Consider the following 19,818-nt stretch of genomic DNA (forward strand, 5'->3'; position numbering starts at 1 on the left):
TTTTGTTGGGCCATTTCAGTGCTGTTGCAGTGTGGAAATCTGATTGGTGATATTTAAATATGGAGTTGCAGGATAGATGGGCAATATGCATTATATAGTATTGTGCACTCATTATTTTAATAAATTTATTTTTTGTTTGTCTTGGATCATATACAAATTTCAAAAGGATGCATTTCTGCCTCTACTGGTGCGATTTTGCCAGCCCTGGGGAGGTGGGTATGGAGGTGGGAACTGCCGGGAAAATGGCAGAATTTGGGGGCGGGTGGCAAACCCACCCCCAACCCTCCTCCATGCCCTCTTGCCAGGAAGCAGGTAGCTGACCTGTGCCGGGTTCTGTCTCCTTGGAGGCGGGAAGGGATTAAAGCCTATTAACTGCCTGTTAATAGGTAGTTAATAGGCAGAAAATAGGATTATCCCTTTTTGCCCTCAAGTACAGGCTGCCCGAAGGCTCCAAACCCGCCAGCTCAGCGAGGCGAGTAGGGGGTCTGCGGGGGTCGCGGGGGGTGGGGTGCAAAAGTGTGGTGTGAAGGTAAGTGATGGGTGCAAGAGTGTAGAGGTGAGTATCTGAGGTAAGTCCCAAGTGTTTTTAAAAGTGTACTTACCTTTGTTTCTTCCTGCAGGCTTCAGTCGGTTTCTATGCGGAGAGTCTCGGTCCTCCGTGTTGCAGATGAGAGATGGCCGTTGCATTCTCAGATGCAACAAACATCTCAATTCTGCAAAAGAAAGAAGGTTGATGAGGTCTTGTATGCAAGACCTCATCAAACTGCAGGGATTGTCCGTGTTTGACAGCTTCACAGAGTTGTCAAACAATGACAATACTTTGACAGATGACATGTCATACGTTGACGTGCTCTGCAACCGGCTTTCCCTTAATTGGCCTGCTAAACCTGCTGGGTGGGCTTAACGAGGTCAATTAAGGGAAAATAGCGTGGGTTGGCCACAACTCGATGGAGGCGGGACTAAAACCTGACAAGCAGCAGTCCCACCTCCATCCACAAAATCGCCCCCTATGTTTTAAAGAAAAAAGAAAATAAATTTATAAAGTGCTCAAATCACATCTCGCAAACATCATTCAAAGTATTTCACACACAATGAATTACACTGAAGTACAGCGATTGTTGTTATATATCACACCACCGTTGTAGATTGGTTTTGCAAGTTACAGCTCAGAAACTCAAATTAATTTTACTTTCTTTTATTTGTAAGAAATTCTCATTTAATCCCAAAGAAACTTGAAAAACAGCACTCACGACTATTTTCATACGACTTTAGAAAGAAGCACCCAAATTACACAACAAGATTTACAAATAACATTAAAGCAAACAGAACAATTCAAATAAAGGTGCATATTAACAGCAAACAATTGTAGAGCTTTAAACACAGCATCAGGTATTCAAAGGAAACTCTAAACATAAATTACTGACTTGCATACAATTTTGTATTATTCCTTGATGTTAAAATACAACATTAAATATTGCAAAACACAGATGAGCCTTGCTAGTGAAAACTTTAGCAATGAGAACTACCTGATATTAAGGGCTTCATCAGATGGTCCCGAACTATTTCCTATACAAGGCAATAGAGATCAAACCTTGTTAATACAATGAAACCCTCAACTAGGAGAAAGAACTTTTGGCTTTTTTCACACCATGATTTGTCTATGTGACCTCAACCCTTTTAAGGATATTTCCTTCCAGACAATGTCAAGTATACTGTGCATTGTATTATGGGATGGGGGGGGGGGGTTAAGGCTGCTGCTAAATTACACTCGGAATGCTGAAGTAAATTCTATTCTGTGCCGATGTTCTTTCCTGCTTCTAAAGAAAGAAAAAAACTTGCATTTATGTAACACCTTTCACATCTTCAGATTGTCCCAAAGCACTTTACAGGCAATAAATTACTTTTCAATGAAGTCACTGTTATTCTGTAGGCAAATGGAGGAGCCAAATTGTGCACAGCAAGGTCCCACAAACAGCAATGAGAGAAATGACCAGTTAATCTGTTTTGGTGGTGGTGCCGGTGGCGGAGGAATAAATGCTAGCCAGCACGACACCGCTGCTCTTTAAACAGTGCCATGGGATCTGTTATGCTCACTTAAATAAGCAGGACAGGACCTCAGTTTAACATCTCATTAGAAAATCAACACCTCCTTCAATATTGCACTGAAGCGTCAGCCTAGACTTTATGTGGTCAACCCTGGGAATGGGGCTTGAACCCACAACCTTCGGAGTCAGAGGCAAGAGTACGACTACCGAGCCAGGCTGACAGGTAATGATTTTTCTAGGTCACCGGCCCATCTCATCTTCTATTAACTGTTTGCTTCCAATTACCCAAGGGAGGCCAGCAGCAAGTGGCAGATATAAATATAGCCGCACCTCTGCCATCAGAAGGAGGAAAAGACACCAAAGACATCTGCTTTTTATCATTTGTTCCTGGGATGTGGGCATTGCTGGCAAGGCCAGCATTTATTGCCCATCCCTAATTGCCCTTGAGAAGGTGGTGGTGAGCCGCCTTCTTGAACCACTGCAATCCGTGAGATGAAGGTACTCCCACAGTGCTACTAGGGGGCGGGCCGGGGGGGGGGGGGGTGATGGAGGTCCAGGAGTTTGACCTATGATGAAAGAACGGCGATATATTTCCAAGTCAGGATAGTGTGTGACTTGGAAGGGAACTTGGAGGTGGTGGTGTTCCCATGCGCCTGCTGCCCTTGACCTTCAAGGTGGTAGAGGTCACGGATTTGGGAGGTGCTGCCGAAGAAGCCTTGGTGAGTTGCTACAGTGCACCTTGTAGATGGTACACACTGCAGCCACGGTGCGCCAGTGGTGCAGGGAGTGAATGTTTAAGATGGTGGATGGGGTGCCAATTAAGTGGGCTTCCTTGTCCTGGATGGTGTTGCTTTATGAACAAATAGTCATAGAATGAGCAAAGCAACTGCCAGTAGGCCAACTTACAAAGCAGGCGTACTTCAGTGGGCTAGGTCATGTGCTCAGCCTGCAGGACTTGAGAATACCACACCAAACATAGAAATGAAAAAAAGAACCATGGACTACCAAGAATACCTCAGAAAAGCACTGGAAACTGCAATCACCTGGGAAGAGGTTTAGCAGTCAAAATCGAGGTGGAATGGAAGAACTGTTGCTGTTCTAGGTGACTGGGGCATTATAAGAGCCATTGACAGACTCTATAGAAATAAATTAATGTCAGCTCTTTCATATTTGCAAGCTGTTGTTACATTTCCCATGCTTGTGACAACAGCTTGAAAATATCAAAATCCATTCTGATGACGGGGCGCTACTCGAAATGTTAACTTGTCTCTTCTCTCCACAGATGCTGCCTGACCTGCTGAATGTTTCCAGCATTTTCTGTTTTTGCTTAAGATTTTAGTATTTTGACCACTAATTTTATTGTGCAAATATATAAATTGGTATAATGGAAACATTTTAAAACATAGATTTGGAAAAAAAGGAACTTGAAAGTGTGACTACATCTGGGTTTTTAGACAGGTCAGTAATTGGTTTAGCAACTAGCTTCATCCCACACCAATGAATCAGTGTTGTGGCAAAGATCCAAAAGTCACATGCTTTTTCCAATACTGAAATAGGTCACAGAAATCTGTGCTATAATAAAGGCTTAAATCTGTTAACATTTTATTGGCTAAATTAAAATACATTTATAGTAACTTATCATTTTATGTTAACAGTTTTCTAGGATTGTTCGTTTACACAATGGCCAGTCTAGCTGATAGGAACCTGATGGTAAGGGTTTGGAAGTTCTCACTAACAAGGTCCATCTGTGTACTCAATCTATGCAATTGTTCTACCAAGCAAATATCACTTCAGTTACTTTAGAAATGCAATTGGAGATACCTACTGCTGTTTAAAGAGTGTACTTTTAAGATTTTCTGTGTTGTAGAACTAAGATAGATCACGTGAAAAGTTCCTTAGTTTGGGAGACACAGTTAAAAGATTACACTATCAGAATACAGGTCCAACTGGACTTTTACAACCCACTAATCTAGCCATGGAAGGGAAACTTGTCAAGAGGCAACTTAATCCAAATTTTTATACAAACGATGACTATGACCAGACCATTGCTAGAACGCACATCTTGGGAGTCAGATAAAACGTGCATTATGGCAAGAGGGCATATTTAACAAGGTCACTCACTGGGTGAAGGTGGAAAATGTGTTAGAAAGTGGAGCGGGCTTGGGCAATTTAGTTTTAAAGTCAGGTGCAGCGCGGTCCTTCAAAGGCACTTCGCTGTAGTTGCGCTGTTTTTCCTACTGTCCTATTGCAATGTGCAGGTGGCCTGGGATTGGGATGTTTGCTTTAATAACCAAGGCGAAGCCAGGGTGAGATTGAATGGCTCCACACAGTGATGTCTGAGCCCGGATAGCACATCTTCAGAAGCTGCAGAGTATGTGTAAAATAAGACTGAAAATATTTTAAGTCACTCTGCTTCAACTGAATACTTTGAATTTCATGCAGTGCGCTGTGATGTAAGAAAACTCACTAAGCACTTGGTTTGCGTGTAAAACAAGGCTTTAATCAACTGTTTCACAACCATGAGATTCTAGTTACATCACTAGTTCCTGGTTACAAAAACGTCCTGAGCAAGCTGGGCCCACACCCGAGTATTTATACTCCTTGGACAGCGCCACTTGCTGGCCGCCCAGTGTTATTTCATGAATAATTTCTTCATGAATGATGAGATTCATGACACGCTGTGTATTATAAGCAGATCTTTTATTCCTGCCACTGGAATGGAAGTCCTACTTATCAACATACAGCACCACTATCAACTATTGGATTCAATGATTGCTGTATGGAATGAGGATATAGTTTTAACCAATCTGTAACCTATTAGCTCTCGAGAAGTTTCACCTCCCTCGCTGGATTGTTCCAGCTGATAGTCTCTGACAGAATATACTGATGGCAGGATAGTGACATCGAAACCTCTCCACCTGCAATGTGCTGAAAGGTTGGAATTCGGGTCACCACTTGGGGTGCGAGCATAGCTTTTGCAGTGTGGGGCAAATCAGCTGCTATTACAGTCTTGGGAGTCTGGCTTGTTGCTTAAGTTTTTCCTCAGCAGTACTGCTTAATGTCGAGGCATCCCAATTAAATTAGGACAATTGAGAGGCATGGTGTCAACGAACAATGATTTTATATTAATTAAAAAGCTTGAGTCAAAAACCTGAACTTGTCTGTTCCCTCTGACTGACCTGCTGTGTGTTTCCAGCATTTTCTGTTTTTGTTAATGGTTTTATATTATCTACTCAATATTAAAATGTCTGTCCACATTAGCTATGAGTGATAGAGGTGGCCTTGTGCAGCAAAGTGCAAGGCAACCAATAAAACAGAATCGCCCTTCATGCCACCTCCAGTATTTTGATAAGTAAACACTTTGATTACTGAGTGCATTCTTATTACACTGCAGGAACTTTTGAAAAGAATAGGGATGTTGAGGAAACATTTCAGTTCTTTTTGTAATTTAAATTTTCTTTTAGGATTAAACAAGTTAAACATTAACGTCAAAAGAAATAGATGACAGCATTAGAATTCTTTGTGTTTTTTTAAGTTAAAAAGCTTAATAAATGTAACTTTTTTTTTTAACCTTTGAATAGCTTGACTGGCTGCTTGGTCTACTTGTTGCTTTCTCTTGTTTCTCAATGATTATTTTTTTCTTCATCTGTTAATTGGACAATTATCCTGTTGGTTTCTGCCTCCATGTTTGATACTGTGATGAGTATATATATATATACTGGAGGGTTATTGTGGTAATTGTAACTTTAGCCAATCAGAATGCACTGCCATTATGGCGCAGTTTCCTGATTGGTCACTTTTCCTGCCTGACACGTACAGGGTATTAAATACCAGTCAAGTGGTACATGTTGTGGGTCATGAATGGGCGGTACTGCCTTTCTTTATAATACATCATTCCAAACATTGAGTAATATAAATTCCTTGATCCATGTTATGTAATCATTTTTGCTTTTATTAAATCTATCATAATGTTTCATCAATTTTATTTTTTAGGAACTTAATTAAAGGAAAACTTTTTGTAAAATCAAAATATCTTTGACTTTTTAATCTCCCAGGAGGCAGCATTACTAGAAGATGGGTGGACAATGTGCAAGTTTGCACCATTGACTGGATGGGGCCAATTTGGTGGGCCTGATGGTCTTTCCTTGCTCTTGTTCTTGTATGTACTTATTTGACTGATGGTTGCTAACTAACATCCCATGATAGTGGCTATGAATGAACATGTTGTTAAACTTGGCCAGGCAAATTTGTGTGTGGGATAGAGACACGAACCTCTATGACTTAGCTAACTCAAAGCAATAACATCCTAATTTCCCACAAATTGATGCGGGGATTGCTTGACACAAAACATTGGACATTTTAGTGTTTCATCTACATTTCATTTTTACCAGCTATTTGCTGATAGGAATGAGAGGTGGCAATTTTTTTTTTCACTTTTAGCATCCAGTGTCAGCATCAGATATAGAGTGAAGTTCTCTCTACTCTGCTTCATCAATGTGCCTAGACTCAAACTTCAGACAAGCACTCCTTAAAGCAACGACATGAATTTTCCACTTTCTGAGTGACATGGTCAATCTGTGCTGAATTATGAGCAGTTCTGTGCTGCAGCCCAATAAGAAATGCATTGAGAGCTTCCTCAACTTATTTGCAATATACCCTTTACAACCTGCGGAAAAACGAGACTCTCGTCCCACCATTCTAGGCTGAATTTGATCTCAGGTTGCAGAGGTACCGATTATCCAATCCTGCTAACATGTGTGTACTGTTATTTAAACCTAGGATGGCAGAGGGAGCTGTAAATATGCTTTCTGATGGGTCTTAAACATTTTAATGTCTAAACGTTTAAACATTCTCAAGCAATTTAGTAAACTAAAATATGTCGATCAGACATTCCTTGCACAGAAAACAAGCTTATTACACATATGGATAAACTGCATGGTTATTTAATATTAGAGACAGCTTTGGTTCCCCAGCTAAAAGTTCCCAATAAGAGCACTTTTGCACTTTAAAGGAATACTCCAGGTTCTAACAAACTTCTATTTAATGGACAGACTACGCCCACCAATAATTAATTTCCAATTCATCCTGGTCTCACTTCATCTTTACACAGATAAATCATGGTGTGAAGAAAGCCAAACGTTTTCCACTTACTCAGAGAAGCCATTGGAGCTTTTGCTACCAGATCATGATGAAACAGTGCCTCCTATTGGCTGAAATTACATGGAAGTCAATGAAGTTAGGCACATTTTTTGTACTATTTTCTCTTTCACCAGTTTACAGGATAGCCATTAACACAGAGAAAGCTCCTCTGTTTCTGTTTAGTTGCTTGTGAAAACCTGTTTCTATAAAATCTCCAAATTAAAAAGTCCTGCATTGGCACTTATTTTGTCCCTGTACATATTACCCAGCAGCTGCGAGCAGTGTGACATCATCATGTGGTGACAAAAGTCCACCAATTACCTCACAGGAAGTGCAAAAAACATTTACATTAACTTGCTTTTTTTTTTCCTGGTTGGGGAAATTGTAAAGATAAACTTAGACTTGGAAATCAATGTTAGAGGAGGGTTCTATGTGTCAAATAGAAGTTGTTCATCTTGCTAGTTGCAGAACTCTTTTTCATCTATTATTGAATGAAGAAGATATGGACAACATCATTCAAACAGAAATTGTGAAAGGAATTGACAAAAATCGATCCAAGCAACTTGTTTGCTGCAGTGAAAGGTTGAAATTCCAGCAGACGAATATTAAAAATTAGGAACTTAGGGATAAGCAGTGGAGTCAGGTAGAACTTCTTTCTCATCCAGGGCTAATAGAGTTATACAATAAGTTAACAGAAAGGACCATTCAGGCGGATGGTGTAAATAGCTTTAAGAGACGTGTTTTTTTAAGAGTGAAGGGTTTGGGGAATATATGGTGAACAGGCACATTGATCTCTTGAGAAAGGGACAGGCAATTTTCTTCCTGTTCCTAAGAACTATCGTTATTTTGAGGACTACGGTGCAAAAAAAAAGAAAAATATGTTCTGGCCTCGTCTCCAAAAAGCGCTGTGCGAGATGGGTAAACGGTGTGTGAAGTTGCACCATCCACTGGATTGATGGGCCTGATAACCTTGTTTCAGCTTTTTTGTGGACGTGTGGGATTTGTGTAAGTTCTGTCACAAAGAAACACTAATGCAGGGAAATGATCTTTAATCACTTATAATTAGGGTAGAGCTGCCCTTTGGTGAAGAAATCTCACACGCAGCTAAATTATCAGGGATACCAAGCATGGCACAGTCCAACAAACTCCTTAAATTTACACTTTTCCCAGGAGTTCTACAGCAGAGAGATGACTAAAAATAGAATTTACTGCAAGTCTAAACAAACATTGTATTTGCCATTGAACACATTATTGGTAATAATAGCGATGCTCTCCTTCAGTTATTTGTACAATATATACATTGAATCATAGAAATCTGCGGGGAAAAAAGGAGGCCATTTGGCCCATCGTGTCTGTGCCGGCCGAAAATGGTGCAAGATTCCCTTGTAACATCTGTTGAGATAAATCTCAATATCATTGCTGGTTAAAATCGGCAAGTCCAGTATCACTTTTGGTTCAATCATTTGATTTGGCCAGTAAAACCTGATATCTGTCTCTCATGGTACCAGCTGACGGCAAAATAAGAGAAAGCTCTACAGATTACCAGAAAAGAAACAGCTCCCTGCAGCCCGAAACTCCACCTGTGTCTACTGTGGAGAATAACACCGGTTGCAGTGTGTTTGGAGTGTGGTTTGTCAACATCGTCTCATCTTGGGGTTGAGCTGACATTGAGAAACCACTCTCCAAGTGTCACTTACAGTGTGTGGTGTCACCTCAACCCTTGAGGGCCTTATAACATGCCCCAGCCTGTGTGAGATTGTGTATGTACTATTATCAGTATAAGCAACTTAATTTTCCCCAATTTTGGATCTCCGAAGCAAGATGACTATTGTTCCTTCTTACCAATAGTCTCCTCCACTGTGCACATCAACTCACCTCGATGTAATGGAGGACCTTGCATTTAGCCAACATTAAGAATAATCAGGGGATGGATTTTCAGCGGGTGTAATATCCTTCATCATTTTGGGTTGTCTATGCTTGAATTACAAACACACTCTGCATATACCTATAATTTTCCTGACTATCCATTATTATTCTATATATAACATATGCAGTTAGAATACACCTCTGTATTGATAAAATGTGTCAATTCTTATATTCCTCCATTAAATTGGGCAGATTATTTTCCTATAAATTGGCAATTTGCGCCTCCAACGTTTGATATCTACTCTCCTTTTAAAGAAATGGCCCATTTACCTGTGCAGTCAAGTAAGCCTGTGCAGTATGAAGCCTCCCACTGTTGAAGAGTGAAGGTAAGCAAAACAATTCACTTGTGCATGTTTCATGAAACAATGGTTAGGAGATGATCTACAGAAGTGCCCGATGTCCTTGCGCTGCGTTAGGGCTTGTATATCAACTTGTGGTTGCGTTATACATTTACATCTTGGCTCGGCGTCAACTGGGAACCCAAGAATCACTTCTGTAATCCATCCCTTGATCATTTTCTACATGTTTTTTTTTCTTTCCTGTGTCAATAATATCATTTTCAATATGTTGTTATTTCTATTAGAATATTATTCAGGGGTACATTATGGGTTCATGACGAAGGTGAACAATGATATGATTGTGGAATTTACTCGTTTGGCTGCTCGCCAACTGTCCATTTCGCGTCAGCTGGTCTCACGTTGCCGATATCTTCATACATGGCGGTCTGCATAACTTCCAAACCCTACATTGAAATGAAAAGGAATTTTTTAAAAATGGCTGCATTCTGCTAAAATGACTTACTATAATCTCACATAAACTGTTTTGATAAAACTCTCAACAGTACTGCATTTGCGGGCCACGGTAGCACGGTTACTGGACTAATAATCCGGAGACGAGAGTTCAAACCCCACCATAGCAGTTGGGGAATTTAAATTCAGTTAATTAAATCTGGAATAAATGCAGGAAGGATGTTCCCGATGGCGGGGAGTCCAGAACCAGGGGTCACAGTCTAAGGATAAGGGGTAAGCCATTTAGGACTGAGATGAGGAGGAATTTCTTCACCCAGAGAGTGGTGAACCTGTGGAATTCTCTACCACAAAAGACAGTTGAGGCCAACTTATTAAATATATTCAAGAAGGAGTTAGATATATTTCTTAAGGCTAAAGGGATCAAGGGATATGGGGAGAAAGCAGGGACAGGGTACTGAGTTTGGATGATCAGCCATGATCTTATTAAATGGCGGAACAGGCTTGAGGGGCCGAATGGCCTACTCCTGCTCCTATCTTCTATGTTTCTAAAAAGCTAGTATCAGTAATGGTGACCATGAAACTACTGGATTGTTGTAAAAAACCCATCTGGTTCACTAATGTCCTTTAGGGAAGGAAATCTGCCGTCCTCACCCGGTCTGGCCTATATGTGACTCCAGACCCACAGCAATGTGGTCGACTCTTAACTGCCCCTCTGAAATGGCCTAGCAAGCCACTCTGTTGTATCCACAAAAAAAAACTGTTATGATGAACTGCAGCAGTTCAAGAAGGCGACTCTCCACCACCTTCTCAAGGGCAATCAGGGATGGGCAATAAATGCTGGGCCTTACCAGCGATGCCCAGATTCCCCATGAACGAAAAAAAAAAAAAAATTCATGCAACTTAAATAGATCCAGTGATAGAAGACTGCCTTCTTTCATTGAGGTCAATTCAAAATGTTTCTTGTTCTACTGATTGCTGTGAGTTGTAACCATGTCAAATAAGTTTGGACAGTCTCAATGCCATGCCCAGTAGGCATTGCTGCACGGCCCATAATTCAGCGCTAAAGGCTTTACTGCCAATTCCTTTTAAGGGGTGAAAGGTTGTTCCACCAAAGAAAGCGCTAGAGTAAACTAAACAGTTCAGAAATAATTTCCCGCATGGGATTCCGATCCTGGGCCTCCTCCAGCTGCCGGCGCGCAGTGCTCGCGTATCCCAGGGGCGCAGCTAGTTCGAAGCGTCCCCTGGGATCACGTGGGCCATGGGGAGCCAATCGGAGCTGGGAATCTACGGAGAGGCAGCGCGTAGACCTGGAACTTCCGATTTTTTTACAGGTTTCTCCGTGCGGGTAAGCTCCTAGCAGCTGCGCAAGGCCTGCTTTTAACAAAGTAAGAGGTTAATTAAGTAAAATTAAAACATTTTTTCCACAGGTTTATCATTTTAAAATACTTTAAAGAAAGGTAAGTTTATTTCTAGCCCCGTTAAAAACTTTAATACATTTTTTCAAAAATTTAAATTTTTGTTTAAAATAGTTAATTTATGTAATTAAACCTCCGACCCGAATTTCTGGCCCATTGTCTAATTATGTTAGTGTTTGAAATTAACACCGCATAAAATAGAGCAAAGGTGATTATCCCAATTTTAGAATGTGAGACTTGAAGGCACCTCCACTTTCCCACCTAAAATTTGAAAAGGGATTTCGAAGGGGCCGCACAGCAACAAAAATAATTACAGGGAACGTTGCTGTCGATGCTCTTTTGTGATGTAACTCACACTGCAGGATTAACAATTATGACATAACATCTGCAAGTTTATTGAGAAATCTGAAACAGTTGATGACATAAGAAAACTACTAGGCACTTGGTCTAAGCGTTAAACAAAGCTTTAATCAATTGTTTTACAACATGGAGGTCTAGTTGTGACCTTCACTAATTCCTGTTAAAGAATGTCCTGAGCAAGCTGGGCCCATGCCCGAGTATTTATACTCTCCCTGGACAGCGCCACCAGCAGGCCGCCCTGTATTATTTCATAAGTAATTTCCACATGAATGACAAGATTCATGTCAGTTGATATGCGGGAAATTCAAGGGACAGTGCAAATTATAACAGGATGTTCGCTGATGTTAATACTAAGTTGGAGGATATGCTGTTTTATAAGGACAGGTGTGTTATACCATGTAATACACAATAGATTATTCTGTTGCTGAGGTGAATTTGTGTGTAATGTGACCTGTCTCTTTAAGGCCATACAACCTGAGGTCAATTAGATACTAATTGTTGTCACTGAGCGAAGTTTATCTGTTAATGGGCAGCTGCTCCTACATACCCAGCTCTTCCACTTGGGGAGGGGCCAGGTATCAAGGTCAGAAGAAACCAGCATGAAATGGATGACTTTTTTTTGCTCTTCTTTTGAAAAATACTTTTTTAAAGATACTATTTGTTTATTGGTAGATTCCTTCTCTGTTCAGTTGTGGTTTGTTGCTGTTTCATGGTATTTCCGGCAATCAGCAGCCAGTTGTAACACAAACTTTGAGGGGTAGAAATTAGTCTCGGGCAGTCGCGCAAAGCAGGCGGTATTGTGTTGGCCGCCTGTTAGACACTCCATTCCAGCCCCAGTGGAGTCAATCGGATGGGGCACTTAACAATGTGATACCGATCGTTTGTACTGGCTTGCAAGGTGAATTTCTACTCCTGCATGTCTGTTACTCTCAAGTGTGACAATTGTGCTGAATTCAAGATTTATTATATATATATATGAATATATATATATATATGAATATATATGAATTTTGATGTCAGTAAAACATGGTGAATTGCAACAATGAACTGTTTAATATTGGTGATTTATCCAGATGTTTGATATCCTATTGTATAACATTCTGATTAGCAGAGGGGAAACATAGAAACATAGAAGATAGGAGCAGGAGTAGGCCATTCGGCCCCTCGAGCCTGCTCCACCATTTAATGAGATCATGGCTGATCATCCAAATTCAGTACCCTGTCCCTGCCTTCTCCCCATATCCCTTGATCTCTTTAGCCTTAAGAAATATATCTAATTCCTTCTTGAATATATTTAATGAATTGGCCTCAACTGCCTTGTGTGGTAGAGAATTCCACAGGTTCACCACTCTCTGGGTGAAGAAATTCCTCCTCATCTCAGTCCTAAATGGCTTACCCCTTATCTTTAGACTGTGACCCCTGGTTCTGGACTCCCCCGCCATCGGGAACATCCTTCCTGCATCTAGTCTGTCTAGTCCTGTTAGAATTTTATAAATTTCAATGAGATCCCCTCTCATTCTTCTAAACTCCAGTGAGTATAAGCCCAATCGACCCAATCTCTCCTCATACATCATTCCTGCCATCCCAGGTATCAGTCTGGTGAATCTTCGCTGCACTCCCTCCATTCTGTAACCATTACAAAACAGCATGCTAGTTGTTAAAGAGTCCAAGCAGCAATAATTTCTGCTTGACAAATATTTTGTACCAGCAAACGATCCACTTTCTTTCTCCACTCTTCTCCCTAACACACCAACCGGTACTGGGTTATAGGTCCACAGACATCCGCAGTCCTTTGGTACTTAATCTACGTGGCCATTCATCATTTCTGAGTCTAGGCAATAAGGCTCAGGCTTTTCACTATCGCTGCATTATCTCCTGAAGATCTGGGGTGGGAAGAGGCAGAAAACTAATTGGAGGTGCGCTCCATTGCACCCCTGCCTTCTCGATTTTTTTTTTTATAAACGGGCCACACCACAGATGTGGCAGATAATATCAAAAATGCAAATGAGGGAAGTGAAGCCTCCTATTCCTTAACGACCCAGGGCCATATGGCCGAGGTCAAGGGAGCAAATCCAGGGTGCTTGAAAGTCTCACAAGGCTGGCGATGCATCCCGCTCAAAGGGATTGCACAGGCAGCTCAGCATCTTGTAGTTGCAGCTCCAGCTCCAGGTTCCAGGAATGACAAAAGCCTAGGCCTGAGCGTCGGTAATATTTTAACTGTATAGGGCATCACAGCCAAACCTGGCCCTTAACTCATCTGACTTCGCATGACCGCACCAAGGATTAACCCCGAGGAGTATATGAGATTAGTGCTGTATAGAGCTGGTAGATGGTGCGAGTTGCACCAGTTTTGTTGACTGAACAATTAGGTGAGGCATCAATATCACTTTCAATGCTGGTTAGGGGAGTGTCTTAATGCTAGTGGATGGCGTGAGTTGCAGCACTTTTCGGGGCGATTTTGCCAGCCCTGGGGAGGTGGGTATGGAGGTGGGACTGCTGGGAAAATGGCAGAATTTGGGGGCAGGTGCCCAACCCACCTCCGTGCCATCTTGCCAGGAAGCGGGTAGCCATCCCGCGCCGGGTCCCATCTCCTTGGAGGCGGGAGGGATTAAAGCCTATTAACTGCCTGTTAACAGGTAATTAACAGGCAGAAAATAGGATTATCCCCTTTTTTCCCCTCACAAGTGCGGGTTTCCCGAAGGCTCCAAAACCCGCCAGCTCAGCGAGGCGAGTACTGGGTCTGCGGGGTGTAAAAGTGTGGTGTGAAAGTAAGTGATGGGTGCAAGAGTGTAGCGGTGAGTATCTGAGGTAAGTGCAAAGTGTTAGTAAAAGTGTACTTACCTTTGTTTCTTCCTGCAGGCTTCAGTCGGTGTCTATACGGAGAGTCTCGGACCTCCCTGTTGCAGATGAGAGATGGCCGTTGCATTCTCAGATGCAACAACCATCTCATTTCTGTAAAAGAAAGAAGTTTGATGAGGTCTTGAATTCAAGACCTCATCAAACTACAGAGAATGTCACTGTTGGACAGCTGCACAGAGCTGTCAAACAATGACAATTCATCTGTCAAAAATTTTTGACTGATGAAACGTCATGCGTTGACATTCTCTGCAACCGGCTTTCCCTTAATTGGCCTGCTGAGCCCGCTGGGCGGGCTTAACAAGGTCAATCAAGGGAAAATAGCGTGGGTTGGCCACAAATCGATGGAGGCGGGACATCGACCCGCCAAGCAGCAGTCCCGCCTCCAACGCGCCCCCATTAACAAAATCGCCCCCTTCGTGCTGGTGGATGGTGTGAGTTGCAGCACTTTTGTGTTTATTCTCGTCTTGTGCCCTGGAAGTAGAAGTATAATTAGAGATGCAATGCTCTAACATTGCTGTGATGTGTTTATAGCATTTGAATTTTTAAATCACCTCATTATCTAAACCAGTGTTGGGAATTCAGATAAGGCGAATTGCATTTCTGATTAGTAAATTAAAAAAATGAGTAATAGACACCGTGGAGGGAATTTTAACCCCAAAAAACTGTTGGTTTTTAGTCAGGTGGAGAGTAAAAAATCTGAATCCCGACCAGAACCCGCCTCCAACCCGCCCACTTCCGGTTTTAACGGAGGCGGGATTGGGGGGGGGGGGGAGTGGGCTGCCAATCCCTCCCAGGAGGCGGGTCATCCAGTTAAATGTTACAATGAGGCTGGCGTGCCTCAGATTTAACCACCATTTTTAATTTAACAGTGGCTGGTCGTGTTTTGCAGGCCTCATGAAACCTGCCAGCTAATGGAAGGCGAGAACTGCTGGATCCAGGAGGTAAGTGCCTTTACACTTACCTGTTGGATCCAGCGTCCCTGTCTAACCAGCCCCCTGCGATCGGAGACAGCCCCCCGCCCCCACAACGAGGCCTTTGATTCCCCCTCCAGCCAGGAAACCCATTCTCCGGGGCTTCCCGGCTGCTTCTAAGCACCACCGCCCCCACCCGCCAAAGTATTAAAATTCAGGCCCGTCATGTGATCTCATTACTCATACTCACATGGCGTATGTATGTGTACTTTAACCTTTTTGTGTGTTTGCTGGTAAAATTATAAGATGAAAAGCAGAATGTACGAGCGTTTTTTGATCATTGTGTGTGCTTTATTTCTTTAATTACTGAATGATCGTGGCTATTTGTTAAGTAAAAATACACATGTTAAATACATTTATTTGCATTGTGTGAGTGTGTGCGAGGTGTCTTCTACTAAAAATGAGTGCATGTGTCTACAACAGTGTGTCAATAGTCACACCTGTGGCGAGTTAGAAATTTCTATTGGATGATACTGATCTAGCCTATCTATTTCCACATCACCTCCACATTGGGGACTCTAGGACTAGGGGGCATAGTCTAATAATTAGAGCCAGACCTTTCAGGAGTGAAGTTAGGAAACACTTCCACACATAAAGGGTGGTAGAAGTTTGGAACTCTCTTCCACAAATGGCAATTGATGCTGGGTCAATTGTTACTTTTAAATCAGAGATTGATGGATTTTTGTTAATCAAAGGTATTAAGGGATATGGGCCAAAAGCGGGTATATGGAATTAGGTCACAGATTAGCCATGACCTCATTGAATGGCGGAACAGGCTCGAGGGGCTGAATGGCCACCTCCTGCTCCTAAGTTCCTATTATCCGTGCTTAGTGAAACTGGCACGACAACACCAAAAAAGGTTAAAACACCTTCAATAGCGCAAATATCTTTCACATCATTTGGTTCAAGAGAACATATATTTCTGCCGGTATAACATTAGTTTTAAAATTGCCCCCTTTGCTCCATACCTCATACATGTGGTACGTCTCTGCTTCGTCAGCCTTTTTGGCCTCATTGTTCTGTGAAGAATAAAAATGATTATGTTCACAACTCCTCTTTCCTTATCGTTTGCTGATTGTGTTGAACCTTGCCTTCAACAAATATTCACACTCGTACTGAAATGAAGAGCCCATGGGTTGAATTTGAGCACCAAACACTTCTCGTGTCAACTTTCTGGGGCGCGTAAAATAGATTGACATTCAAATGCTAAAATCATTAAGTTACTTGAATATTTTGTTTCACACTGGGGATAAAATATCAGCTGCAAGTGAGATGGTATACATGAATAAACTTATGAAATTGTGGCTTAAAGCTTTTTCCTGCTAACTCTGTAATGATGACCATGGTAAACATCACGAGGTGAGTGTCCTCCGGTATTATTCAAATATAGGTGTACATGCGAGGCATTAGCAATAGGCTTCTAGGGAGCAGTCCAAACATCGTTGACTTAAAATAAATCATCTCTATGATTTCCATATGTTAAAAGAAAATATATGGATTGACAGATGGTCCTTTCAATTGATATCTGGTGTTAAATCTCTCTAGTGTAATGGGATGAGAGTCTTCTCTGTCTGCTGGTTGCAAGAGCTCCAGGTTTGGATGACGTTAGTCAAGTTCCTAATGAACAGTAACCTTGGCTGTTCTTTCTCCTCACTACGCCCAAGAAACTGAGGCCAGTTATAATGCCCCTGCTACTGAAATCAGTTAAACTCAGCACAGATTCCTAGTTTTTATGCTTGGAGCTTATGGCAGACCATATATTTACTCAGCACCAGGCCACTGGGGCACTGAAATAAGACATTTCTGAAACACACTCCTGAAAGTAATCTCATCCAGGGTGGCAGTAAGGGCACAACAAACTGGCCTGAGTGCTGGCAGGTTAGGGAGGAGAAAATCAGTCCCAGTTATCATTGCTCTCCAATAATGTTCTGCTGGAAAAGCACTTGTGTGGACCGGAATGGGCTACTAAAATTAGAACTAGGGCATTCAGGGGTGATGTCAGGAAGCACTTCTTCACACAAAGAGTAGTGGAAATCTGGAACTCTCTCCCTCAAGAACCTGTTGAGGCTGGGGGTCAATTGAAAATGTAAAACCGAGATTGCTCAATTTACGTAAGGGTATTAAAGGTTACGGAACCGAGGTGGGTAGATGGAGTTAAGATACAGATCAGCCATGATCTAATTAAATGGCACAACAGGCTCGAGGGGCTGAATGGCCTCCTCCTGTTTCTATGATAAACCAGCGGGCTCTGTAAGGGGCACGAGATCCTCCATACAAGATGTTCCTTTCTACGGTCTGCCCAGGCAAAGCTTAACACCCAGGTAGTAAAGACAAAAATCTACCTCAGTGGCCCAAGCAGTGCACAATGTTTGCAGGAGAAGAAATGTTAAATAGTTGGGAGGATGAATTGCTGCTTACTTACTTTGTTAAAAAACAGCATTCCTGGCAAAGAGAGACACAGGACCAGCAGCATAGCCTGAATTAAAATCAACAAGTCCTTCATTGTGTATGTGGCTTTCAGCTTTTCCATATCAATGGATCCTGAAGGGGGAAAAAAACATCAAAAAGCATTTTACAACAGAGAATAGCATTGCAGTCTAACTCTAGCATGCTGCGAGTAGGGTTACCAATGCTGGTTGAACCGTATTCATCATATGACTTTCCATCTCCAACCGCACTGACCCATTCTTCTGCCATTGGTCGCCTGATACATCAGTCAATGATGGTGGCTACAATACCCACAATGCCCTGCACTCCAGAAATCAGTCAATCCATTGCATAGTTTTACCGGATTGCACATGCGCCAGAGCCCCGTTGCCTCCTGGGTGTTTTGTGTCCCTGTTGTTCCTTGTGAGTCTGACATAAGAAGAAACTATTCATATGATTTCTCTCCTGGATAGTACGCAAAAGTGTTCATGAGATTAATCTTTAATTCTAGGACAATCCGGGAGGGTTGCAGCCCTTGTAGCAAGTGTTTCTTACTACAGCATATTCTCTTTCAAGCTACATTGAGTACAAGAGTAAGGAACGATAGCAAAATACTGCAGATGCTGGAAATCCGAAATAACAACAGAAAATGCTGGAAAAACTCAGCAGGCCAGGCAACATCCGTTTCAGGCCTTCGTCGTGACGAAGGGTTTCGACCTGAGACGTTGACTCTGTTTCTCTCTCCACCGATGTTGCCTGGCCTGCTGAGTTTTTCCAGCATTTTCTGTTGTTATTACAAGCGTAAGGAAGTCTTGCTACAATTGTACAGGGCTTTGGTGAGACCACACCTGGAGTACCGTGCACAGTTTTGGTCTCCTTATCTAAGGAAGGATATACTTACCTTAGAGGTGGTGCAATGAAGGTTCACTAGATTGATCACTGGGATGAGAGGGTTGTCCTATGAGGAGAGATTGGGCCTATACTCTCTGGAGTTTAGAAGAATGGGAGGTGATCTCATTGAAACATATAAGATTCTGAGGGGGATTGACAGGGTAGATGCTGAGAGGTTGTTTTCCCTTGCTGGAGAGTCTAGTACTAGGGGGCACAGTCTCAGGGTAAAGGCTCAGTCATTTAAGACTGAGATGAGGAGTTTCTTCACTCAGAGGGTTGTGAATCTTTGGAATTCTCTGCCTCAAAGAGCTGTGGATGCTCAGATTTTGAGTATATTCAAGGCTGAGATCAATAGATTTTTGGACTCTGGGGGAATCAAGGGATATGGGGATCGGGCAGGAAAGTTGAGGTCGAAGATCAGCCATGATCTTATTGAATGGTGGAGCAGGCTCGAGGGGCCGTATGGTCTACTCTTGCTCCTAATTCTCATGTTCTTATGTTGCCATCTGGTACATAGCAGGGTAAATGGTGACATACATCAAAAGACATGGGAAATACCTATCAGACATTGTTGGGGTAGAATTTCCTTGCATTTTTCTCGCTCTCCCACCGTAACTTCAGCAGATGATCTGTGCAAATCATACAGGAATGACAAACAGCCATCTACCCCATTTTCCTAGGGTTTCCGCCAAAGTTCTGGCAGGAGATCAGGAGAGTCCTCCTGAAAGATGCAGGACCTCATGTCTGATTCCAGCCTCATCCCACCAACAAAATGCTTTTTTCAATCAAATAGCGTAATAAACCATTAAAAAAAATTCAATAAATGAGCTCCAGTATACATTTACCCAAAGAGGAAATTGGTGTCAAGCCTTGCCCAACCTCCTTCGCAGAGTTTTAGCTCCTCCAAATTCTTAAATTTTTTAAAATTCATTGATGGGATGTGGGCGTCGCTGGCTAGGCCTGCATTTAGTGCCCATCCCTAATTGCCCTTGAGAAGATGGTGGTGAGCCGCCTTCTTGAACCGCTGCAGTCCATA

General features: G+C 42.2%; 1 protein-coding gene across 1 annotated transcript in view; it reads right to left on the reverse strand.

Annotated features, from left to right (window-relative positions):
- Positions 1–1,179: 1,179 nt before the first annotated feature.
- Positions 1,180–19,818, reverse strand: part of LOC147101069 (B-cell antigen receptor complex-associated protein beta chain-like) — a 39,511-nt gene continuing 20,872 nt past the window's right edge. The window contains exons 3-5 of the mRNA XM_085966220.1: positions 17,887–18,005; positions 16,433–16,483; positions 1,180–9,852 (exon numbers count right to left, since the gene is read on the reverse strand). Coding sequence (XP_085822346.1) covers positions 9,757–9,852; positions 16,433–16,483; positions 17,887–18,005 — 266 coding nt within the window. The 3' untranslated portion in view covers positions 1,180–9,756. The remainder of the gene's footprint in view (positions 9,853–16,432; positions 16,484–17,886; positions 18,006–19,818) is intronic.

Source organism: Somniosus microcephalus, chromosome 24, assembly GCF_052327205.1.
Source record: "Somniosus microcephalus isolate GS21.2 chromosome 24, FLI_Smic_1.0, whole genome shotgun sequence".
Taxonomy (NCBI): domain Eukaryota; kingdom Metazoa; phylum Chordata; class Chondrichthyes; order Squaliformes; family Somniosidae; genus Somniosus; species Somniosus microcephalus.